Raw genomic sequence first — 25,666 nt, forward strand, 5'->3', positions numbered from 1 at the left:
AAAAAAGTCCTAGTAATTATTTATGAAATCAGAAATGTGACCATAACATGTCCCTGGTAGCCAATATATTTTTTTTTACCTACAATTAAAAATTCTAATATTTTAAAATTTAAATATTTTTTTTTACTTCAAAATACAAATTGATGAGAGAACATTATGATAAAGCAAGTCAAAATTTTTATCATAATAAAAAGGCTAAGTTATTAGATACATATTTTTTTAACCTACAAATTAAAATTATGTCATAGCAAGTTGTTTCTTTTTTATTTTTCTTTTCTTTTTTTAATTTTAAATTATAAATCCACATTGTAAGAGAAATCCATATCCATCCAAAGGATGAGATAAAAAGTCAAAATTATTACTTATAAGTCAAAATTATCATAATGCAAATAAAACAAAAAGTAAAAAGTAAAAGTTATATGTAGGCTATGAGATCACTTAAAAATCAAAATTATGAGTCAGTGTAAAACCAGAATTAACTTAAAAATTAATTAATTAATTAAATATATTAGATAAATAAATATTTTAACGTTAAGAAGTCAGAATGATGAGGTTAAAAGTTTAAATTATGATATTTAAAAAAATAAAAGTTAAATAAAAGAAAAGGACCCAGCTGCGTCTTACGCGTGACGTCAAACGCGTCTTGACATGACGTGTTACCATGGTAACCACAAAGCGGAGACCCCCTTAAACAAACGAAAGTTAGCCAAACTGAGCCACCATGACTTCTTCCCAAAAAACCAGGAGCTTTTCTTGGGGAAACAGAGACCCGGAGGAGGCAGAAGTGACCATGTTTGATGTGTTTCACGGGGAGATGAGAGAGGTTTGTGTCCCGAGACTTTTATTTTGGAGCTAATTAAGCTAAAGTTAGCTATAGCTCACAGTAACGGTGTCAGTTATCCGAGTTTCCCCCAAAACCAAGAGAAATACTAAAGAAATAAGGCCCCCAAAATTCCTCAGCAATCACTGAAGGAAGCAAAATGATCACAACAAATTATTATTTTATCAAATATCGTGACAGAGTACCTAAATATATCCCAATTATTTTTTACAATAATGCTAAGTACAGTTAGCTTAGCATAAACATGTCAGTAAACTTGGTTAAAAATAATTTATTACATATATATATATTTTTAAAAAAGCACATAAATATTAGCATCAAATATTTCATTTAATGTTTGTTATTTTACAACAATACACATTTATTATTATTGTTATTATTATTACTGGATAATAATGATGCATTAATGTGTGCATTAATTAAAAAAAACTATTTAATCTGGATTTTAATTTGGAGTAACATCACCATCTTAATTTTAAGTTTTTATCATCAGTTTATACCATATTTTCGCCCTGCTGTTTATATTTATTCAATTTAATTTTACTGATTGATTTCAATTTTATACTTGCAACTATTTTTTCTTTCTTTATTTTTTTTTTTGCTCTTTGGTAATAGTGCCCCAACGAGGGAAGAGACTTCCCGACTCCATATTTCAATTGCAGTTCCTCTCAAATACAACTTAGATTTACAAAGAGATTTAAAACAACCACAAAAATGAGTAATGACAGCAAAAAGATGCAAGTAGCTACAAAAAAGATGCAAAAGACACAAAAAACTCACCTCAAAATGACAATAGAGAGACACAAAACAACCAACAATAGACAATAAATTACCAAATGGCATTGAATTCTTTATTTCAAGACTATTTTTACAGACTAAATCAAAAGATAAATAGCCCTTTCCCCTTGAATCCAGTCTTATAATCAGAACGGACCAACAAAAAGACAGTAAACAATTTATATCAGCAGCTTCAGACAGTTTATGGTCTGTGTCCTCTGACATCCCCACACGTACACCTCCCTCTCCTATTGGCCATCATTACCTGAAGCGCAAGGCTTTCCCGGCCTGTGATTGGCTCGTGTCTTTATATCTGTAATTGCATCAGCAGGGTTCGTTTTATAGCATCTGGGGAACAATAGGTTTCTAGGATATCAGCTTTTATAAACACAGAGAGCAGCTAAAGCTCCACTCACTCAGCGCTCCAGTCCACAAAGTGAGATGGAGGAAATGAAAGCAGAGGAGAAGAAAGAGGATGAAACTGGGACCAGTTTGTTTCACCAGCTGATGGCACAGAGGGAGGATGTGGAAGAAGATATGGTTTGTATGCAACTGCAGATGAGAGGAAATGAAGGGAAAGTTTTGTTAAACTTTTGAAATATGGAGCGACATCACTTCTCATGATCTGCTTTCAGAATTGGTAAATTTAGAAAATGATTTTTTAAAAGCTAGGGTAAAAACTGTATTTATAATCATCTCAAATTTTTAATTATGTTAAAGTTTGTTTTTTTTTTAAACAAGTCTTGTTTTCTTTTTGTTCTTTAATTATTATTATTACTTTACTTTATTTTATTTGTTTATACTAATTTCCAGGTATTTTTCTTTTTTTTCACAATTTTTTTTCAGTAATTTCTTGCTATTTTTTGGGCCTTGTTTTTCATTGCTCATTGCCTCCTTACCGTGTTTTTAAGAGAAATCAAGCCAATTTGCTGAGATGTGAAAATGTTAATGAAATCATTGTTTCTTTTTTTTTTTAATCCTTAAATCCAAGATAAAGAAATGCAATATAATATGTGAAACAGCTAATTATACACTGGAATACAACCTTATAATTTAAATTCGCATGTAATAATGATGTCTTTGCTCGACAAAGCACTCTGCAGGACTTTCTGTTATCACTCTGCAGGTTTTCTAATTTCTCTATTGTCTCGTCCACAGAGGATCGTGCTACAGCGGCTGATAGTGATTGCCCGGCTCCCCCGCGATCGTGCTGACAGGACAGAACCAGGAGGTCAGCCAGCAGTAACCTCACAGCTGCAAACGGCTCAACGCCTGATAATTAGGCAGCCACTGACAAGACCCCTTCGTTCTAATCAGTGAACTAATCGCCTCGCACCAGTTTAACCCTGATGTCCTTCAGGGGGAATAAACGCTGATGATAATCTCATTGATGTTGCAAATTTATAGATCTGCAGCAGAGATGCTCAACTCGCTTTGTTTTGGGACCAATTTTACAGAATGAAATGTGGCTCTTTACATGTTTCTAGGATTGAAGGATGTTTCTCAGATTTTAGGACATTTAGGATTTCAGGATATTTGTCAGATTTTAGCAGATTTCTAGGATTTGGGGAAATTTCTGGATTTTAGGACATTTTTAGGACATCACAACATTTCTAGGATTTTCTCGGCACCCTGTTGGGGGCCAGATTTGGCCCTCGGGATGTAAGTAGAGTACCACTGATCTACAGTTTGCTAACAGTACAATAGATTTCTGGGAAAATACACAGAAACATGCATTTCCAACTCTAAAAATCACAAAAAAGTGCTGCAGTTAGTGTAAGGCTCTCATTTGAGTGTTTTTATAGCTTTCACACCTCTTTATGTGAGTCTGCAGGGCTGCCTTGTAAGAGTTTTTTTGTGGCTGCCGCTTGAGAAATTCTTCTACAAAAATCCCACAATAAAAGCCCCAGGAAAGGCTGAAACCACTGACAACAGAGCTGAGCTTTCATGTTGTTAGGCTCCTCCGCTCCTCAGTTGTCTGCAACATACTGAAACACTGCTGTGGTTTTTTTGTGTCTCCACACAGCTCATTATGAAAAACTCAACTTTCAGCTCAACAAACAGTACATATGGGATCAAATGACGGGGCTGCTGTTAATCTATCCGTCCTGTCTGCTGCATGTCATTGAAGTAAGTTTCACTGTTGGTAAAGGAGGCTGTTTGATGTGATATCGAGCTGTTAAAGTTTTCTATGCTGCTCTCTTCCAGTCTTCCAGGGAGGTTCTGGTTTCTGTTTTGAAAGATCTTAAAGACATGCAACAACAGCCAGACGGGTAATGATGCTCTCCTGTTCTACATATCAATACCAAACACAGCATATGATGCACTTTTGGGATATAACGAAAAGCGTAGGGCTGTTCAGTACTCCTTAACATTTATTTTATTTCAAGACTACAAAAATAATGCTATTTCTCACTAACAAAACCCCCATATATTCTATATAATCATGTTCCATTGAGCAAAATATTATTGTAACTTCTATCTGTGTTTTTGAAAGAAATCAAAGTTTTCAAAGGGTTAAAAACATAATGGTTAAGTGGCAATTGAATTTTACTCGTGTGCTTATGTCTATATTTATCTATGTATCTTTTTAAAAATTAGATTATATTTGTTCATAGCTTGATTTAAATTATTGGTCAAGAATTATCGCTGTTAACTTACTTTATTTTCAATTTTTAATTTTTTTTACATGTATAATTGTGTCCATGTTCATCCTCATGGGGTCACTGTAGAACAGAGAAAGGTCTAAAGATACTTCACATTCAGCCCGTTACTGTTACACTGTACATAAAACCATACACATTAATTTATTTCCCTTTTTTAGCGCCTTGCTGGAAGCTCCCAAGGTTGTGTTCATGGCACATAACCCTCAGAGCCGGCTGTTTCAACAGTGGAGCTACAAGGTTTGTTTTTATCTTCAGGTTGCATTAAAAAGAGGAAAACACACACGGGTGACGAATTTAAGTGTCTCAGTGAGGTGTTATAATACCACGAGGCTTCAGAAGCCTTCATTAAAGTTCTCCAGGCATTTATTCAGGTTTTGCCTCTAACTGTCGCCCGTGTGTGCCTTATTATGAATTATAAATTGTATGCATATTGTTTGATGTCGTTGACTGAAGGTGCTGGATGCAGATGAGGAGGTGAGGGACTCTGGGGTTAAGAGACTGGAGGAGGAGGAGGAGAGCACAGAGAGTCTGGTTTGCACGGTCCTGTCAGCGCTGCAGAAACTGGGTGAGCACCTCGAGACATCTAAAAAGGTATTGATTGATAGATATTTATAACAATTTTTTTTGTTTTTTAACCATAGAAAAGTAAGTTTATGAGTAAGATTTTCTGTAAATTCGCTCTCTAAGGCTGCTCCTGGGTCAGTGCTGGATGAGAGTCCGGAGCTGATCGTCTCTCAGGAGGTTCTCCTAAAACTTTTGACCCGAGACGAGCTCCAGACTCCACAACAACACCTACAGATGTACAACTCATCATTAAGCACCACCATGGACTTTGGTAAGAGGCGTGTGAGGACACAGAAAGCAGTTAACCCTTTGAAACCTCAGCAAATTGGCCTCCTTTCTTTTAAAAAACAGAAGAAGGCAATGAGCAATTATAGAAGTGACCCAAAAATTAGCAACGTTACAAGAAAATTACCTAAATTAGCAACAAAAAGAGAGGAGAAAAAAACAAACAAGGAAAAAAATTACATGTAAAGTGCTTTAAAAAATAGTTAATAATAATAACAATAAAAAAAAATTGTCAATTAATATATGTGGGAATACTGATGACCAGAAAATTAGTGAAGAAAGGAAGAAAGAAAGTTTAAAAAACGAGAAATAAAAAAAGGGAAATTACCCGGAAAAAGTCTACAGTGACTCGGTTTTGCCAAAACAAAAAAAACTTTAACGGTACTTGCCTAATTGACGCGCCGTCCTCCGTGTGGCGGATCGTCCCCGCAGTCAAACTCAAGCGTGTGTATTTATAATCATCGGGTCCATTCAACGACACACACACGCTTATATACATTAATAACTCGTACGCAAACAAACAAAAGGCTCGAAGTTTGGTCAAACACCTGTGCGCTTCCTTCCGGTGAGCAGCTCACCTGCCTGCACACCTGCAGACCGAGCACGTCTTCTTCTTCTTCTTCTTGTGCTTCCCGCGTACACCTCAGTCAATACACCACCTACTGTGGCAACAAGGGAATTACAACAACATAAACATATTTCATACACATACACACAAAAATGGCTCTAACAAGTCCTTTGAAAATTACAATAATTTTGTATCATAATTTTTAATGTATAATTATGATAATTATAAATTAATAACTAGAATAACTATAGTATGGAAGCCCTTAAAGGACATCTTTCTATACATTTCTCAGTTCTCTTGTGATATATATAATTTTCGATTGTTTTCTCACGCTTGTTTTCGCGTGGTAACAGCTTATTTTTCTCGTTATATCAGGAAAACAAAGCTGTTTTTCTTGCAATAACCGATTAATTTATCTCGTTATCTCGGGAAAAAGAAGCCCGTTTTGTCGAGATAATGACATAATTTTCTGGTGATTAAGAAAACAGCTTTTTAGAAATAATAGAGATATTTTTTTAAATCTACAAATTTCTTGCAATTTGTGAAACATTTATTTCAAAGTTGCTTGTAGCCTCTTTTTACCCATGTTTTTTTTCTTTTTTTAATAAAATAGCACCATTTGCACAAGGTTCAAAGGGTTAAATACTTGTGAGAGGCGTCTAGGAGCAGATTAGTGACTTTATGATAATTGTGTTAATATCTGTGATGATTTAAGTCGTTGATAAAAGAGAATCAAAGACAAGAAAGTTGCACAAAGAGACACTTTGCTGCATATTGTGATTTTTAAACAGGACAAGTTGTACGAAGCAGCTGCCTCACAACAGTTTAACGCTTTGGACAAAAAGTCAAAGGTAAGAAATCTTATTATAAAACCTATATTATAGTGTTAGAGCCATGCTAGTGTGACGTCTTAAGAGACAGTATCTACTGTGACACGATTTAAGTTTTTCATGCTTCATTGTCACAGAGGTCTGCACGTCTGGTGCATTTCAGCACTTTTGCCGTCGGACACTTTAAATTATGATTTAACTTCCAATTCTAAAATGCAATCAAATGTTTTATGCCTCTGCAGAATGTGTTTGGCCTTCACTATAGCGCTGCAGATGTGACCGAAGCGGAGAGAAATCACTGCAACATTTTTATACCAACATTCAACACAATGCAGCACTTTTCTGGGCTCTTTTGCAAAACTTTCTGCTCCAAATGAATTTAAGTTTAATCACACTGACTTGCAACAAAAACACAGAAAATCCATGTAATATAAAAACATTTTTTTAATAGTTTCAACATTCGGATGAGGTTAATTTTATTTCTATCTTGACTGTACACTGTGTTCCACTTGGTGACTGGGAGATAGCATGTCCAAGAAAAGGCTCCTCTAACTCCAGACCTTAAAGAGTCCACAGCGTCACTACGGTTTGACACAAAGAAGTCTAAAAAGATTCCTTGATCACTTATGTGTTCCCTTTTTATTTTTGGCCCCCATTACTTGGAACTAAAGCAAACAAAAAAATAAGAAAAGATGATTAAAGATGTTTTTTGCAATGGCTGCATGCACCACAGTGTCATCTACAAAAAACAAACCTGTATGCAGCACTTTTTTTTTTACATCAGTGTAAAGTCACAAGAACTTTTAAGAGATTTTAGTCCTCTAAAAGCGCAGTTTTCTGGGCACAAACAGTCTTCTTTCCCATCATGTTAGCTGATTGATTCCCAGTGGTCTGAGTCAGATGTGCTTTTTCGTATTTGCTATAGATTAAAAAGAGGGTGAAACGTAATAACGGAGCACAGAAGATACATGGTGAAAATCATGAAACAGAGTCGATGGAGAATCCGACTTAAAAAAAAAAAAGTTGAGGGCAGCACTGAATTCTTCTATAAAGGTCGATCTATTCACTTATAAAAAATAAATACAAGCACATTTATATAGGACCAAAGATGAGACATATTTCATAGGCATGGTTTAAAAAGCATGCTGCTGTTTCACACAGGACAATGTCGAATCACCACCTTCCCCTCCCTCCCCAAAACTGGTCATAACACACTTTTATTCAAATACCCCGCCACCCTCTTTTACTTGAAACTACACACAATCCGCCTTTATCACAACCTATGAGGTGAACATCGCCTATCACCGAATACATTCCACCTATTCATGTAAAAAACAAAAAGGCCTTCGTATTTGAGTGCTCAAAGGGCATGCTCGCAAAAGCTGTAATACTGGAAACTGTCTCTCGCCTGACTGTCTCTGCTCGACGGGGTTATTGTTAATAAAGTTGTTGAATACTGTATGTACAAGCCTTGATCTGAAACCCTTTAGTACAAAACGAAGAGCAGCACATTATAACACAGAAATCCAGACAAAGACAGGACAGACCATTCACCTCAGCACAGCCAAATTGAGACAATTAACTTTAAAAAAAAAAAGGTTTTATGGTTTTTCTTTAAATATTAAAATTATAAGTACTGGTATTACGTTGGCTGACAAGGGCTAACTGCGCTATAAAGGCCAAAATGTATCCATTAGGATTAACGTGGTACAGCTTCAGAAATTATGCTAATTCCAAAACAGGGTTCCTACAGTCATGGAAAACCTGGAAAAGTCATGGAATTTCCTAATCTCAATTTTATGACTAGAAAAGTCATGAAATTAACAAAACTCTTTGAAAACTTAGGAAACGTCCTGGAATTTGGTTGTGTGTGATAAAATTGTTGCTGTTAATGTGTTTGTTCTGCTTTTTGCAGCATAGTTTTTATTTTTATTTGTATCATTTGTTAAGCTGCAGCATGTTTTTCCAAACAAAAGTGTTTCAGGGAGTTGTAGCGTGTTTGCTCTCGTCGGCCTCCGTATCCTGTTGATAGCATTTTATGCATTTGTATTGATTTAATCTGATTAAATAATTGGTATGAATTGTAGTAGAGCTGAATTCTTTAGTAAATTTATAGGATGACAGATAAATAATAAGAAACTATTCTGATACTTGATTTATCATTTAAGTATTTTTTCAAGCAAAATTGCCAAACATTTCCTTGGGCTATAGACCAAATTATTTAGAAAATAATATGATTAATCTTTAGTAAATAAAGTTAGTTGCAGCCCTAAATTGTAAAAAACATCCAAAATGTCCTGCAGGTTTTTTTTTTTTTGGTTTTTTTTTTGCTTGTTAAAACACTTTTTTGCATGTTGTAATTTAACGTTCTTAACATTAATTTTATATTTTACATAGAGGACATAACTGTTTGGATCTTTTTCAGTTATGTTGTGTAACTGAGGAGATTTGATATCTGCTGTCAAACAGTCAAAATAACAGACAGAGATGCAGCAGTTTCCCTGCAGATTCTCTTTTAACCTCTTAAACCCTGCTGGATGCCACGAATGATCCGTCATTACAGCTGCAGGCCGTACGGACAAACATTGTGCAAACCCTCGGAAAATTACTCTAAAATCTAAACAAGATTATGACAGTTTCAGAAATATCAAATGTGCCAGTTTGAAGTGTTTGAAAATGTATAAAATGATGCACAAAACATCTTGAATTTTCCATTAAATGTAATGCATCTTGTGCCTGCAATGATGGAACAAGAATATACATAATTTTAAAAAAAAATGCTGCGTTGTTAAACATTGTTTTTTTTCTAACTGTAAAGCTAAAACCAGGGTTCAAGAGGTTAACTCTTGTTCTGCAACACAAGCACTATCAGCAGGTCTTATTTAGAAAATCTACAGACTAGATTTAACCTTGAGCCTAAGTCAGTACAGTTTTAACTGTGCGAAGCCTACGTGGTGTTACTCTGTGTGAATGTGGCAATATTGTGCTAGAACCAGCAACATTATAATATTATATGTACAGTATAATGTTATAATGTTCATCGGCATTTATATTTTTCAATACAGTATCTGTATATATCTATATATATATATATATCTATATATATATATTTAAATTTCTCCCCTGTCGGTATATACACAGCATGAATGTACAGAGGCTCCAGTATTTACAAAAGTCCTGTGGATAATATCGCACTTTAAAGAAACAGGATGGCAGAGCAGCACAGTGAGGCCATGTGTCGTGGATGTTCTCAGGACAAAAATGGAAAGTCTTTCAAATCCGGATAGGTCGCGGCAGAACCCACCACAAGGCAAATAACAAACTGCTGCTGTCGTACGCAAACCCCCGCGACTCCAGTTTTATTGATTTTCAAGTTTTCTCCTCTGATTCCTGAAAAGGTTTTCAATGCGACAGCAGGGAAAATTCTGGTCCCGTGTTTGAATTTTTTTTTTTCTTTTCATGTGTGGTGGAAACAATCACAACTCTTCAGACCTAGTAAAAAGTATTCAGAAATATATCTGTATAAATACTCTCATCAAAATAAACACATATACACATATCTTTGCACTTGCCTCTGTTTCACTCATATAGACCAAAAATATCAGCATCGTCAGACAGGGTTCCTATAAACTATAAACTGCACTGTCGGAAAGAAAAGGGCGTTTAAACAGCACCTTTTTCTCAGTGACAGTTTTCAGTTATTTGATATGATATGATGGGATGTTATAATACCTCGGGGCAGGTGGATGAAATCTTGTGCCTGCACGCTCTCTAAAACAGCTGAACAACAGCAGGGACGATTCTCCAGATGTCTGTAACATGTTGGAACCATAAACTGTATATACAGATGGACAACATGACAACTTTTAAATCGGGATCGCCCCCTGGTGTCTGTCTGCAGTATAGGTCATAAAGCCCGCCCCTCCTTGTTAGTGATTGGCCAAACTAAAAACTCAAAGTACACGCCAAATAAATTTTTCCCAAAGATGGTTCCTGTCATTGAAGGTAGTTTTCATCACCGTAACGTTTATTTTGTTATTAAATTCTACAAAAGGGGGATTTTCCACCATGATTGACAGCTGTGACAGCCAATCTATGCACTTGCAGCCAATGGGGCTGCTTGTAATTGGTTGGACGGGTGTTTTGGCGGGAAATCCCCCACCGTGGTAATCCCTACTCTGCAGAATCCGGCTCTCAATGACATCACCAGCATAAGATGGCAAAGCCTGTATTTTGGATATTTTAATTTCACTTAAGCATAGCGGGGGTTACTGGGGGCGTGTCGTCCATCTTTATATACAGTCTGTGGTTGGAGCCTAAAGAGTGCCATCAGAGAAATTATAGAGTTTTAGTTTTACTTGTTTAATTACAATCGTTTCATAGTTTTTGGTTTCAGTCTTACAGCTTTGCTGTTTTGGTTCACTCTCACCGCTCTCACAGTAGGCAAATGTTTTATGAGGACGGAAAAGCACTGAACACTTTTTTTGTGTTTGTTGAGAAACACTTAAATTACAATGAAAAAACCTCCCACAGGGCACCTTTAACCCTCTGAAACCTGAGCTGACTGGTTTGATTTCTAAAAAATAGTGGGAGAGGCGATGAACAACATGAAAATAATATTTCAAACAGTTGGGGAAAAAATGAGGGGGGTTAGAAAAATATCAAAAAACATCAATAAAACTATATTTATGTTTACTGTAATTTTATATTTAAAATAAATTTACAGAAAAAATACTTGTATATATTTTAAATATTTTTTGGTGTCATTTTCTCTTTTTTACTCTCATTTTCTTGCTTATTTTCATATTACTACTTGTACCTTTTTTTTTCTTTTGAAAGAAATAAAACCAATTTGCTTAGGTTTCAAAGGGTTAAAGAAACCCACTGAAAAGCAGCAGGGACTTCTGCCAATATGCAACAGCTGGCCGATCATTAATAATTATTCATTTGGGCAAATGTTCTGGATGGCACACTCCAGGCATCATCATGTCTCTGCTGATTCGGCTCCAAGTTATTTAAACTGCAACTACTCGACATTCAAAAATGAAAAATCCCACGCAACTTTGCACACTGCCAAAATAATTACGTATAATCGCATGGAGTTTTTCATTTTTGCAAAAATCCAACCTTTCCACCTTTATATACATACATATATATATATATATATATATACCTCATGTTTAATAGCTCCCTGACATCTGTTATATTCTATCTGGAGGAAACTGTTTCCTTATAGCTCTCCGGTTAATACAAAATATGATCTGATCTGATTTATAACGTTAATTGTATCATATATTCTGAAAATGTACAATATAAACAATAAATATTAAGTGATTGATAATCCTGATTGATGTCAATACAGAGAAAAGTGTGATTTTTTTTTTTACATCTTTGCAACCTGGTCGTTGTTTTTTTTTTAACTAAATCTCTAAAACATGCATTCCCGTTTACGCTCCACGACACCAACAGTGCAACATCATAAAGTACAATTACACATATAAACACACACACACGCACACACTTTTCCAAAACGACATACTGGCACACTCACAGTGAACGCTCAGGTGGGACAGAACTTCGGGGGGGGTTGTTGCCACCACATGCCAGAGCGAGGCATTTCGACTGATACCCCTGAGGAATGAAGGAGGAACTGGAGATGGGAGATAAACAGAAGAGATTTGACAGATGTAAAGTACCGAGTTGTTCTTCCTTCTTAAATTCACTCGTGAGAAGCAGCAGCAGCAGCAAAGAGCACTCGTTCCTCCCAGCAGCCTGTTTTCAGTCTCGTGTGCGTGACGTTAAAGGCAATATTGCAATCAAATAAGGCAAAAAGAAACATAAAACACTAAATAAATAAAAGAAAATGTGTGTCTGATCAAAAGTCATCCGACAGCTTTCTCGCTCGTGATTTCTTTTCGGTGTATATTTTGTGTTATTTTAAACAGACCTCTTTGTACGGATCCAGCTGCAGAGGTGAAAAGGTCAATGAATGAGTGCGTGGCGGTGTTTGAGCGAGACGTTGCGGCAGAAGCGTGTTGGATTTAATCAGCCGAGGATGGGGGGGTGAGGAGGAGGAGGAGGAGGAAGAGGAGGAAGAGGAGGGGGAGGGGGGGGCTCAGTGGCGTCATAGCACTGTGCTCTCAGACTCTTCCTCCGACTCCGCTCTGTTGTTGGTCGACTCGAACAGCGCCACTGAGTTCCTGAAGGGGGAGATGTGGGGCAAGTCAAAAATACCGTCCAGGTCCACGTTGATAACGGGGATGTCCAAGTTGCAGAGAGAATCTGGCAGAGCAGAGACACAGACAGGCACGAGTGAAGCAAAAATACTGTTGATTCGGGTGAAAAATAATAATAAAAAGAGGTTTTAGAGGGAAACGGATCATTCAAGATGAGGTTTCATCGATGCTGGATGAGGTTACACACAGCAGGCGGGTCATCATAAGCTCAAACCGCAGTTACAGCATGAATAAATCAAAAATAATGCATGAAAGGGGTGTGTGTGATAAATATAAAGTACAGTATGTAACGGGTGTCTACATACTTACTTTTAGCCAATGAACTGCATAAGATAAATATTTTATTAATTACAAGTTTACATGTAGGACAATATATTTCTACCTAAAAATGATCACTTTGTGTTAAAATTATAAATTAAAGACTCGTTGCAGAGTAAATTGTTGGCATTGTAGTTTTTACCACAGATATATTACATTTGTACATTTCGTCAGTATCATATCAACATTTCTAAAATGACTATTGACGACTATGACTAATGATATTTCCAAATGTAACATATACATGGTTTGCAGAAACATACAATGCCAACATTTATTCTGGCGGTCGGACTGTGCAGGAAACATTCAAAAAATGTTTTATTTCTATATTTAATTGAAGTAATTGAAGGTTTCATAAAGTTGGTGTCAGATTTTAAAAAATATGGTCAAGATTGGTGCTGAAGAGGCTGATAAATCCTAAATTTTTGCCTTCATAATGAGTCAAGGCTGAGCAGTCCTGCAATACCAAATAAAATATCTATCTATCTATCTATCTATCTATCTATCTATCTATCTATCTATCTATCTATCTATCTATCTATCTATCTATCTATCTATCTATCTGTCACATCTGTAGTGGATACAAGTGCATTTTTCAATATTGTGCATCCCTATTGATTACCTGATCAATCCAGTAAACACTATCAAAACCTTAAACCCATAAGGATGAATGTAGTTCATTTTTCTCATGTATAAACTCATATATTGACCTCAGTTTAATGCAAAAATAAAAAGTATTCATTTGATGACATCCACAGTGTGATGAACGACTGCACAGACAGGAAGTGCGCTGACTGAGGTGGCAGTGAGGCGCAACATCGTGGAGTGGAGCGGGAGTGTGAGGGGAGTGGGCAGCTTGAGCAGGGCATTATGGGTGGGGATCCTGAGGGCAGAGAGGGTTGGAGGCCCTGGTCTGTTCAGCTCATGTAAGCCATGCATCCATCATTCTCAGCCACCATGCAAAGGCCAAAATAACGGGTTAAAGCTGGACTGAACGCAGTCGCTGTGTGTCGGCGTTTAATGAGGAGTCATGCAGGAGAGCGAGGCCGCCGAGGATCAGCCGAAAAACTCTGCTTCCACCGGCAGCCTCGCCCCTCCTGTGAGCCGGCTTCGTGTTCGGCCGGGATGTCAGAGGGATCAGAGGGGTGGGGAGGTGAAGCTTTAGCACAGGAACTCCTGCTTACCCTAAAAGTCCCTCTCACACACAGAATCACACTGAACCTCTCGGCTCATACCGCTGCAAGTGAGACAATAAAAGCAGTCGACAGAGAGGTGAAAATTAGACCAAAACACACTGAAAATCTGCAAGGGAGGCAAATAAAAAGATAAATTGAGTATAAAGTCAGAAACATTTTTTGTGTAACTCCAAACTGATACAGGATTATGCAAACTAATAATTAAAATCCAGACAAAAACCCAAAACAAACTATGTTTTTAACCCTTTGGACCCTGAGCAAATTTGCTTTATTTCTTTAGAAACATGACAAGAAGGCAATGAGCGACAAAAGAGAAAATGATCCAAAAATTTGCAAGAAATTAGTGTAAAGTACAAGAAACCTACCTGAGTAAGTTAGTAAAAAAGTAAAAAAAAAAAAAAAATATTAAAAAGAAAACAACAGCAACAACACGGACATAACCTGGAAAAGTGTTTAAAAATATAATAATTTTGGAAATTGTTTCATAATATTTAATTATGATAATTTTAGATAGGTTTTCTCTACATTTTTTCACATTATTCCCTATACAGTTTCCCCTAGCTTCTTAAAAATATATATATTTTTAAATCTACTTTTTTTTCTTTTTTTTCAATTGCTAAAACGTCTCTTAAAAAGTTACTCATTGCCGTTTCTCCTGTGTTTTTGGAGGAAAACACACAAATTTGCTCAGTGTTCAAGGGTTTGACTACTTTTGAAAGGCGTCTGAAAACAGCACAAAAAATGAGGTTTCAAAGGGTTAAAGGGATCCCGGGATCCTTAAAAAGTCTTAAAAGGCATCAAAATCATTAATCTGAAAAAAATCATTCACCAAATGCCTTTAAGCCAGTAACTAATGGGCTCAAATAAATACAATAGAGTAAAAAGCTCAATAATTTCTGAGAAAATCTAAGAAAATAGTGAAATAGGAGCTAAAAATAGTGGAAAACTTAAATACAACAGCTGAGTCAAGGTGTGTACACCTTACCTGTGGACATGCTCTCCCCCGGAGACAAACCGTCCAGGAGACCCGTGGAGTGCTCCAGAGGCTGAGGACTGGTACCAGGTGTGCTGGGGGGCTGAGGAGGAGGTAAGCTGGGCCTCTGCCGCGGCGGCTTTGGGGTCGGCCTGGCCTTGGTGAGAGTCCCGGCCAGCGAGGGCGGAGAGGAGAGGGACGGGGTGGTAGCCATCTGGATCTGACCCGGGGAGCCGATGGTGGCGTAGCCCTGCGGGTAGCTGAAGCTGTACGGAGACGGGGTGCTGGGAGGAGTGGGGGACAGGCTGACGGGAGACGGCTGACCTGTGGACTGGTCGGACATGGCTCCTGACTGGCAGTACGGGACTTTGGGAGGGATCGGGGCCAGCTTTTTGGCTGCAGAGAGACAAACAAGAAATGAAAGAAGTAAGTAAATTATCCTTTCACATTTTAAATTTGCTTTTTCAATTTCCTTTTTTTTTATTTTTAACTTTAATTATGGCCTGATTATTCCTAGTAGTGTAGTAAAATAATAATCTTTTTTTATATTAGTTTTTTTTTAAATTTTATTTTAATGTAATTTTCTATTTGGACTTATAATTTGAATTATCCTCCACACTTAAGAGTATAACATAAATTTTTTTTTTTTTTTTTTTTAAATTCAGACGAATACCAAGGTATGACACAGCGTGATTACCTCTCCTCAGGGTGTGAGGGCTGTGATCAGACTGTCCACTAGATGTCATTGTCCCCTGGAGTCCCTTCTGTCCAATAACTGGGGATAGCTCCTTGTTCTTCAGTGTACTGAGGACAAAAAAAAAAACACACACACAAGAAATCACAAGCTGCCTCGTGCATCTCTCTTCTCTTTAATAACATGTCAAAGCTGTTTCCATAAATCTGCGGGCACATAAAAGAAAAAATATGAGAGCACCCATAGTTCAATGTCAAATTGCCTGAGTGACCAGGCGAACATGTAGTCTATGCTGCACGGCTGCAGAAGCTGTCAAAAACCCCAAATAAACCCTAATGGCTTAATGGATTTCCCTTACTTTTACAGCGCAGTGCAGCCAGAATGCCAATGGGAGAAAGGCCTGAAGGTCACAACATAACCAGTTTACACTGACTGACTCTCAGCAGATGAAGCATGAGCGGATGACTGAAGCTGCTGGGATTTAAAGACGAGCCGGAGAAACACACATGCAATAAACTGATGTGTTATTTTACTTCAGCACACAATCAACCAAAATTTAAACGCAGCACTTTAGTTTTTGGTCCCATTTTTTCACCGGTTTAAGTTAAGATCCAAGATTTTTTTTTGTACTCGATGGATATATTTCTTCCAAATTTTGTTTGTTAAAATCTATGTTAGGATGTATTTCTTCCAAATTTGGGTTGTTAAAATCTACTTTAGGATATATATCTTCCAAATTTGGGTTGTTAAAACCTATGTTAGGTTATATTTCTTCCAAATTCTGGCTATTAAAATCTATGTTCGTGAGCACTACAGCATCATCACTACATAGGTGTTACATTCTGAAATGTGCAGTTCGACCTCACAACGCACACAGTACGTTTACTTGATGTTAGAGAAAGTCAAAGTATTCTGTTAGTCCGACTAAAACTGGACTTTTAAATCACACGTAAATATGTTAGTCCGACTGAAATCAGACTAAATCAAACTTCCCGAAATCAGACTGACACACGCTTGAAAGTTGAGCTATTCCGTCATGCAAACGCCTCCGTCAGACTTTAACTGGACTTGTTGTTCTGCACGTCCTTGTTGCCGTGCCGACCTCCCTCAGTGTTTAGGGATAGGGACTGTTTGGTACTTATGAGGGGGCAAGGGGTGATGCACAACAGGTAAGGCATTAAAAAGTTGGACAGGGCCACAGCAAAACCTATTTTAGCCACCTAAAAAAAAACAAAAAACAATACCAGTTAAAGTATTCGCTATATTTGAATATTTCCTCCTTTTTACTTTTCACAACAGCTGATGGAGGCAGCGGTAGAGCAACAACTCTGCGGTTCAGTGAAATTAAAGTTAGAAAATAATCATTTCACTGCCCTAAAAAACAAGAGTCTTAGATCTTTAACTTAATCCTGTTAAAAATGGGAGAAAAAAATACCAAAAATGTTAAATTTTTGTTCAGTATACATTGTGCTGTTTCTGCTCATTTTCAAGATCTCACTCAGGAGCTGACTGGGCCCACTGGTATGACTCATTAACACCCACTTTTTATAATGGTATGCGCTGAAAGCTTTGAATTTCCTTTGTTGCCTGGCAACCGCCTCCTGAATATCCTGGCAACATGCAAAGTTATGGATTGCATTCATGACAATTGTATAAAAAAAAAAAAGATGGATCTGATAATGGAGTTCCTAAAGAGCGTTGACTGACGGATACACATCCGAGGGAATAATTAAAGATGGAGAAGAGGGCGGCGCTGTGGGGAGTATCTTAATCTCACCCTTCCCCTTCTTTCTCTCCTCACATCCTCACATCCTCCCTCTCTCTCGTGTCCCTGTGGGGCTTCTCCTCATTTGTGTGTGAGTTGTGTTGGAAGTACGAGCGAGTTCGGCAGCATTTACCTAGTCAGCTTGGCTCCTCTCTCCCGGCTACAGGCACAGGCTGCCCATGGAGGGGGAGCAGATAGGGGGGTGTTGGGGGGTTTGGGGGAGCCCAGGAGCAGGTCGTGACGAGTAAGAACGAGCGGGGGTTTGATGTAAAGGGTGGAGCCATTCGTTTCGGACGGGGTCGCATGCGAAGCGTCGGACATGGAGGCCTGTTTGGGCAGGTGCAGGGAGTTGGGTTTGGGGTTGGAGTTGACGTCAAGCTGCTGGGGGGACGGGCAGAGGGAGTGGGGGAGCGGGGGTGGGCTGTAGCCGCAGCGGTGGGAAGGAGGGGACGTGCCGGGGGGCACGGATTCGGGCGTGGGGGCTACGGGACGCATACCCGGAGGTGCACGGGTGTAGAAGTGGTGGTGAGGGAGCGAGAAGGAGGAGCAAGAGGAGGAGGAGGAGGAAGATGAGGAAGAAGGGTAAGGGGGAGGCGGCCTCTCCTCCTCGGGGGAGGGGTAGGCGTAACAGGAGTCCGACCAATTGGAGGATGCATCATCCGAGCTGCAATGATAAACATATCAGTGTTTCACGGGGGGGCGAGCTGGTCTCCAGAGGCTGAAATGCAGTTAAAGTGGATGAATTCGTTAGGAGGTAAAGAGCAGTGGGAGTATTGATTTGGAAGTTTAAGGGAGAAAATTTTAATTATCGTGTCAAGAGGGAGAAGTTAGGGCTCCACGGGGAACAGCGCAATAAAATAAAAGGATAGGTGATAATCTCAGAAATGAAATAAAACAGAAAAGTCACCTCATCCATTGCAGGGCCTTGCGACAATGGACTGTTATGCTGTTAATGATGCTTGGACTAATGACAAAGAAAATAAAACATATAATTCATGCACATGCAGCAATGAACTTTAGATGAACTTTTCTCAACTTTGTCCACGTCACATAAAAAGTCAGCCTAAATAGGAATGGAAATCACAGTATCCCCACTCAAGCAGATAATTAACTCTCCACACATGGCTACTACAACCACAAGGATGAGAAAATAACCCCAAAAAAGAAAAAGAAAAAATTAAAGAAACAGTGTGTAAGATTTTGGGAGATTTGGTGCCATCTAGTGGTGAGGACTGTACATTACAACCAGCTGAAAATGCTCAAGGTTAGAAGTCGGTTTTTTTGTTTGTTTTTTAACATTATTTTGGGGCTTTTTGCCTTTATTAGATACGACAGCTTAAGCATGAAAGCTGGAATGAGAAGGAATGACAGTAACAACGGGCCGAGGTTGGAATCAAATCTGCATCCACTGTGGCAAGAACATAGCCTTTGTACTTTACCAAATGAACTACTGGGCGTCCCATTGTTGAGGAGATTTTTTAACAGGAGCCGAATTATCCACAGAGGTCTCTTCCTTTCCAAAACAAACAGACCAAGTGATTTAAACCATTAAAAATGTGAAAGAAAACTGTTTCATTTTAAAAATCAGTGTTTCTCCAATGCTGTTTGGCATGTCGCTGATGGGCTGCTTGCCTCAAATGTGCTTAAAATCCAAGCAAATCTCTGCGTGCTGTTGCTGCCTGATGGTATTGAAATGGGTGTTTTTGGGGTTTTTTTTGTTTTTTGCATGGCACACTGTGAATTATCACCCCCTTAAAAAAGTGCTGCTGATTGGTTGGTTGTATTTTGAATCATGGACAAACAAGTAAGTCATCGATGCATCAACACTTGATGATATCAGATTGTGCGATATAAACAGGTCATTCTAAGGTAATGAAAACACAAGGTTTCTTATTATTAGGTGATTATACACTAAAGAAAACATACTTATGTTATACTCCATTTTTGCCAATATATCACCCTAAATCCTACACACTGGACCTTTAAAGAGCAATCGCAAAATGTGACATCACATGCTTCATCCGAGGTGAGACAGCGAGGTTCACACAAAGGTGAGGATGGACATTTCGTGGGAAAAAAAAAACAAAAACAAGAAAATGTGGAGCAAACAGTGCTGTTCTGGTTGCAGGGCGCAGCAGCACGCGTGGCGGGAGGGAGGAGCAGCAGTGCGAGGAGTTTGTGGCGAAACAGGAGGGGAGCAGGGGGCTGGAGGGGGGAAGGCACGACAGCCTTACCTGGCTCGGTCGCTGTTAGTGGGAGGAGGGGTGGGAGGGGAGGCAGAGAAATCCCCAGGCTGCTCGGGGATGAGAGCGTCAGTGGGCGGGTGGGGGATGCACGCTCGGTGGCGTGGACGACATTTTACGAGAAGAAGACGAGCCCCTGCGTGACACCCAAGTAGTGTCCATCACCCTGACACCCATGCTGCAGTGGGACAGAGATCATCAAGTCAACGGAGTGTGTGTGTGTGTGTGTGTGTGTGTGTGTGTGTGTGTGTGTGTGTGTGTGTGTGTGTTTGGTTTAAAGGGGAGGGGCCAGTTTTCCACACCTTAAACAGATCGTCAGGGCGGCTAAACACAAGACTCACGGCGCTGAAAGGAGCTGATCCAGGATCAGCGTCTAGGGTCACACTGCTCCACCCACAAAGCCTTATATGGGCGTAATTATGAATATGAGCATGCAGGAAAAGACAACGCCTCCTTTAAATGTATATTTTCCTTTTTTTTAATGACATATTCTCCTGCAGGATGACGATTTTATGAGGAAGGTGAGATGTTAAATCTTCACGAGCAGTTTAGATGACATGAACTATGACATGAAATGTTTTTTTTAAATTTTCAGTAAAACCCACTAAAACTGGGATCAGCATCACTTTTGTTGTGCTGCATTCAGACACTTAGGTATTTAAACCGTATTAAGTATTTAAACCGTTCAAACCTGAGCAAATTGGTTTGACTTTTTTTGTAAAATATAGGGGGAAAAGGTAGTGAGCAACTTGGCTAGTTAGAATTTAAAAAAAAATCTGATATTTATTTTTCTTCACGAATTTTTGTTTAAATGATTTTATGAATGTTTATTCAGTTTTTTTATGTCCCTATTTCTTTTTTTTTGTTTTGTTTTGTTTTTTGTTTGTTTGTTTATATCACTTCCCTAACTTTTTTTTGTTTGCTTGTTTTTTCAGGGAAAAAAATTAAAATTATATTGCAGAACTTTCATGCAATTTTCATGTTGTTTTTTAAAAATCTATTTCTTGCCAATTTCTGGCTCATTTCTTCTTAAGTTGCTCATTGCCTTCTTTCTATGTTTTTGAAAAAAAATCAAGCAACTTGCCCAAAAGGTTAAAAAGACAGCTAACCCCCAAATAAAAAATATATTTAAAAAATATTTCCATCTTGCGTGTAGTGCTTGTTATCAGTCTAGATAGTTAAAAAAATAAAATAAAATAAATAAAAGATGTACAAAATAGGTAAAATAAATTTTAAAAAGTACAATATGACTAAAATAGGTGAAATAAATAAAAATAAAAAAAATAAAATAGGTAAAATAGATACAAATAAATAAAAGATGCATAATATGGGTAAAATAAATACAAACAAACAAAATAAAAAGCACTACAGCACAGAGGAAAAATATGTAGTTTTTATTTTGGGGTGAACTGTCCCTTTAAAATGAAACAGGAACTAACTGAAGGACGCAGTCGTCTGAGGCTTAACAACAAGAGGCCTTTGTGCTCGCAGGCTGAACAAGTTTATCCAGCGCCAGAAAGATGCTTCTTATGTAAACGCAGAGAGAAAGGCCCGCTTTGTCCCCCCGTCTCTGTCGGAGACATTGAACTAAAGGAGTCCAAAGTGTGTCACACCTGAGCGGAGCATCAAACCCCCCCCACACGCACACACACACGCACACACACACACACACACACACACACGCACACACGCACACACACACACACACAGGTGACAAATGAGCGACACTTCCTGTCAACGTGCAGCTGAGATGAGCACATGATGGACAGACCGATGAGAGGATGTGTCGGGGGTAGAAGGATCTATACTGTACCTTTGTATCTTCCTAATGCTGCATAGTTAAAGACAGAGACAAGCACAGTGAGGACAGGGAGTGAGGAGGACAGAGTCCCCCCTGGACTCATTAACAACATTGTTATCAAAGCAGCAACTTTGGCAGGATGAGCTCTTAAGACGAGAGCCAAGATGGAGGAGGAAAACAGGGGACTCTGGCCCCGCGGGGGGGCTGCAAAGGGACGAGCTGAGTGTAATGAGGAGAGCGATTTTCGGGGTGAATCGCTCCCTGAAGCGCTGCCGACATGGCAAAACCCGCAGAGAAAATGATCGCTCTGTTTGTCGTTAATGATGTCAAAATTACCCTGATACAAGAAAATCAGCCCCTCAGAAAGTTTGGTGCGTTCATGCATCACACCCAGAGTTTAAAAAGCACGGCACAGCTGCAATATCACGGCCAAAAGTATGTGGACACCCTTCTTTTGGTTCTTGTTGTAGTCGAGACCATACTAAGCCAGACCAAGACTTGACCGAGACCAGAGTGTGCGGAGACCGAGTCCAGACCAGGACCAATTTTCCTCTCATTTCTATGAAAGGTGGCAGCCGACACTGGTGACAAAAAAAAGCAAACTACAAATGATTTATATGCAATCACAGTAATCATGTCAACGAATCAATCCATCGTGGTCTCAACCGGTGTTGATTAAAAATCCGGAGTCCACTATGTCCGAGACCGAGATGAGACTGAGTCAAAAATGCGTTGGACCTCAAGATAAGACTGAGACTCTCTAAACGAGACCATACTAACTATGCATGTCTGTATAGTTTTCCTCTGATTTCGGAGTCATTATAAAAAAAAGCAAACTAATCAATTATCGGTTGATTTAAAGAAGGAAGCTGTAAATCCCATCAAAGTAACTATGTAAACAAATAAATCTGTCGTCTCAACCGATTTCGAGTTCGCTATGTCCGAGATCCAGATGAGACTGAGTCGAAATGTGTTCAATTCGGAGACGGGACTGAGACCCTCTAAAAGTGGTCCCGAGACCGACCTCGGGTACTACGACACTAGTTTTTTTTAATGTTTGGTGTCTGTTAGCTCCAATTATGGGAAATATTTACCCAACAGCATACAATCACGTTTTTAAAATAAAGCAAGCTCTGAACTATTTGGCAAAAGTTACGAGAAGACTTTTTCTCCTTTCAAGACAACTGAAATGAAGTAGAAAACTTTTTTAAAAAAAACAGCAGTCAGGTTTCCAATAAAGTTTAGAAAAAACTGCCATTTATCGCAGTAGTTTTTACGCTTGCATGAGGTGGTATTTCAGGCGACTTAAAGAAGCAGAATTTCACAAAACACTTTTTAGTCTTTTTAAGGTCACATGATGCTATGGCTATGAGCTTGTCAGAAGGAACTGGCTCCCATGATGCAGCAGGAGCTACAAGAGCTGTTATTGCATCACATAACTCTGAGAAAGTTGAGAGGATCATCTGGAAGTTTTGAATCCAAAATTCCTCTGTGAAATCATGAACTATCAGCTCCCAGAAATCCCTCATACGTGGCCGCTCCCACGTATAAGGGGCTCGCCTTTCCATCATGGCTCCATAACACGCCTACGTCGCCCTGGATTGTAAGTAATGACGGCTAGTTCAGTGGCTGCAATAGAAATAAAGCTGCTAATGTTTTAAACATCCATCGCCATGGTTACTGGGATGTTATCACGAGAGGAGAAGTCTCATAACATGGAAAAAGTCATCTCACAATTGTGTTTCATCGACATTTCGAAAATATCGCTTAAGTTTTCCGTAAATCTGTAATGGAAACTTCGCCCTCCTCAGGAGTAAAGTGAAAACAACCCTTTACATAAGGTCTTACTATTGATATTAAGTTTGATTTCATCACCCTCGGTCCTGTTTTTTTAAGCGTATTTGTGTTCTTTGGAAAAAAAACAAAACTAAAAATAAAAACAAAGAGGCATCTTGGGGTTTACATGTAGCAACACTGTCATGCAGAAACCTACGAGGAGAAATCGCAGAGCATCACTCGATAGAAATCTCGTTGCCCCGTCTTCTGCAGCAGCACCTCACAGGAGAATCAGCTCCGTCTGCTGTTTCTCTCTTGCTGATTTTCTGAAAATTAACTTAAAATTTGCGGTACATTTGGATAGAAACCCAACTACAGATGCGCTTCCACAAACCCAAACTGTGATAAAAAATTTTTTTTAAAAACTCCTCTTACAAAAAGTCAGGAGAAAACTGGTGTTAAACTTCCAGACGGAGTCACGTCACTGCGCCTGTGAATCAATCAGCAGTCCTCTCCTCCTCTGTGCAGACCTGCAGCTTCATCAGGCTGGATCCACACTGACAGCTCATCTCACGAGGTAGCTCTACAAAAAAACCTGAGGAGAGGCCACTTCGCAAAGTTTCTGCACGACTGCCTTTTGACAGAGTCGGACATGTGAGGTGAGAAGAATTCCCCGCTGATTACACAAGTTTCATGTGAGAGGTGACCGCAGCGTTAGAGCTCGGTTTCACTCTGAGGTGGACAGAAAGAAAACTGTTTATCTGCAGCCTAAAGAGAGAGAGAGAGAGGGGCAAGACGGTGACATTTAGTGTGTGAAATGAGGAATCTGACAATCCTGAAGCGGTGGAGGAGGATTAGCTGAGAACCAGTCAGTGGCTTTTCTTTCTCGCTCCTCTCCGTCTGTCTCTGCGTCTCTTTCTTTAATGCTTTAATGCACCCTCCGTCTTATCGGGCCCCGCGGCTAGTCTGAGCTCTGCAGCCCTGGGACCACGAGTAGCCCAGCTAATTAAACCTGGACCCAGCGTGTGTGCGTGTGTGTGTGCTGGATCTGATCAATAGAGCTCAGCTTTCAATAGAAACACCCTCTTCAGAAGCAGCACAGAGAGGCTGCCTTTCAAAGAGCAGTTTTCTGTTTTAAGCACAAAAGCTTTTAGATTTAGAGCTGCACACGGTTGTAAAGTTGCACTTTAATTTTTTACGAAGTGCACAATTCTCTCTGAAGTACAAAGCAGGATTAGGGCCTTAACTGAGAAAAAAAGACTTTTAGAATAAAGTCATATTATTAGGAGAATAAGGCCGTAATATTACAAAAACAAAGTTGTAACATCACAAATTACGAGAAAAAAAGGTCATGATGTTACGAAAATGATGTCATAATATCACAAGAATAAAGCTGTAATTATGAGAAAAAAAAGTCTGAATATTACCAGCATAAAGGCGTAATTTTACCAGAACAAAGTCAAAATATTACCAGAATGAAGTCATAATATTATGAGAAGAAAATCCTAATATTAAGACAGTAAAGTCTTAACTTAATTTTACAAGACTTAAGTCTTAATTTTGAGGTGAGGAAGAAAGTCCTGTCTAGTCTTGTGCCTTTTTTTGTTTGTCTTTTTTAGTTTCTATTTCTTCCTGAGCCTTGGACGGTTATTATCATTATTATTACTTCCTTTCTGTGATATGGTTGCTTGCGTACTGTGTTCATCTGTTCAATAACTTGAAAATCAGAAAATAAAGTTTTAAAAGGACAATAATTAATCGTCGTCTGTTTAACACATCTTCTCTAACCTTCAGGATTTTGGTGGAGCTAAATTTGTTAAAGAAATGTAGTCTGAGTAGAGAAATCTAGCTCGTACCCGTCTTTCTTGTAGAACTCCAGCATCATGTTGTCCGTGGCGACGCTGAGCGGCCGTCGGCTCTGGTCGTTCTGCTTCCGGTCCATCTGATCCATGTCCGGGGACGGCATCGAGCTGTAGTTGGCGTTGTGGTTGGTGTGGACGGGGCTGCCGTAGTTCCCCGTGACGTTGAACTCGATCTCTGAGAAAAGACAGAAACAATTCAGTGTTTGACTTTGTGAATAAGTGAGTCCTCATGTCCAAATTAAAAATCTACTGTTATAAGTGAAATGTCCTC

At 38.8% G+C, this 25,666-nt stretch overlaps 2 protein-coding genes across 3 annotated transcripts in view; one reads left to right on the forward strand and one right to left on the reverse strand.

Moving 5' to 3' along the window:
• Positions 1-667: 667 nt before the first annotated feature.
• Positions 668-6,910, forward strand: tex47 (testis expressed 47). Of its 2 annotated transcripts, none has more exons than XM_042507371.2 (9): positions 668-823; positions 2,777-2,849; positions 3,645-3,748; positions 3,827-3,891; positions 4,443-4,521; positions 4,738-4,875; positions 4,972-5,119; positions 6,493-6,552; positions 6,774-6,910. In XM_042507371.2, exons 1-8 carry the CDS (start codon positions 722-724, stop codon positions 6,528-6,530), a joined length of 747 nt encoding a protein of 248 aa, XP_042363305.1. In that variant the 5' UTR covers positions 668-721; the 3' UTR covers positions 6,531-6,552; positions 6,774-6,910. The 2 variants fall into 2 exon arrangements, with proteins under 2 accessions (XP_042363305.1, XP_087925740.1); XM_088069614.1 differs by lacking the exon at positions 668-823 and adding an exon at positions 1,925-2,158.
• A 47-nt stretch (positions 6,911-6,957) lies between these two features.
• Positions 6,958-25,666, reverse strand: part of LOC121958923 (rho GTPase-activating protein 44-like) — a 92,214-nt gene continuing 73,505 nt past the window's right edge. The window contains 9 exon segments of the mRNA XM_088069607.1: positions 6,958-12,813; positions 15,267-15,650; positions 15,952-16,058; positions 17,847-18,377; positions 18,621-18,677; positions 19,948-20,037; positions 20,039-20,134; positions 21,770-21,787; positions 25,390-25,570. Of these exon segments, the coding sequence (XP_087925733.1) occupies positions 12,656-12,813; positions 15,267-15,650; positions 15,952-16,058; positions 17,847-18,377; positions 18,621-18,677; positions 19,948-20,037; positions 20,039-20,134; positions 21,770-21,787; positions 25,390-25,570 (1,622 nt within the window). The 3' untranslated portion in view covers positions 6,958-12,655.

This window comes from Plectropomus leopardus, chromosome 19, assembly GCF_026936395.1.
Source record: "Plectropomus leopardus strain MGB_pleo_1.0 chromosome 19, ASM2693639v1, whole genome shotgun sequence".
Taxonomy (NCBI): Eukaryota; Metazoa; Chordata; class Actinopteri; order Perciformes; family Serranidae; genus Plectropomus; species Plectropomus leopardus.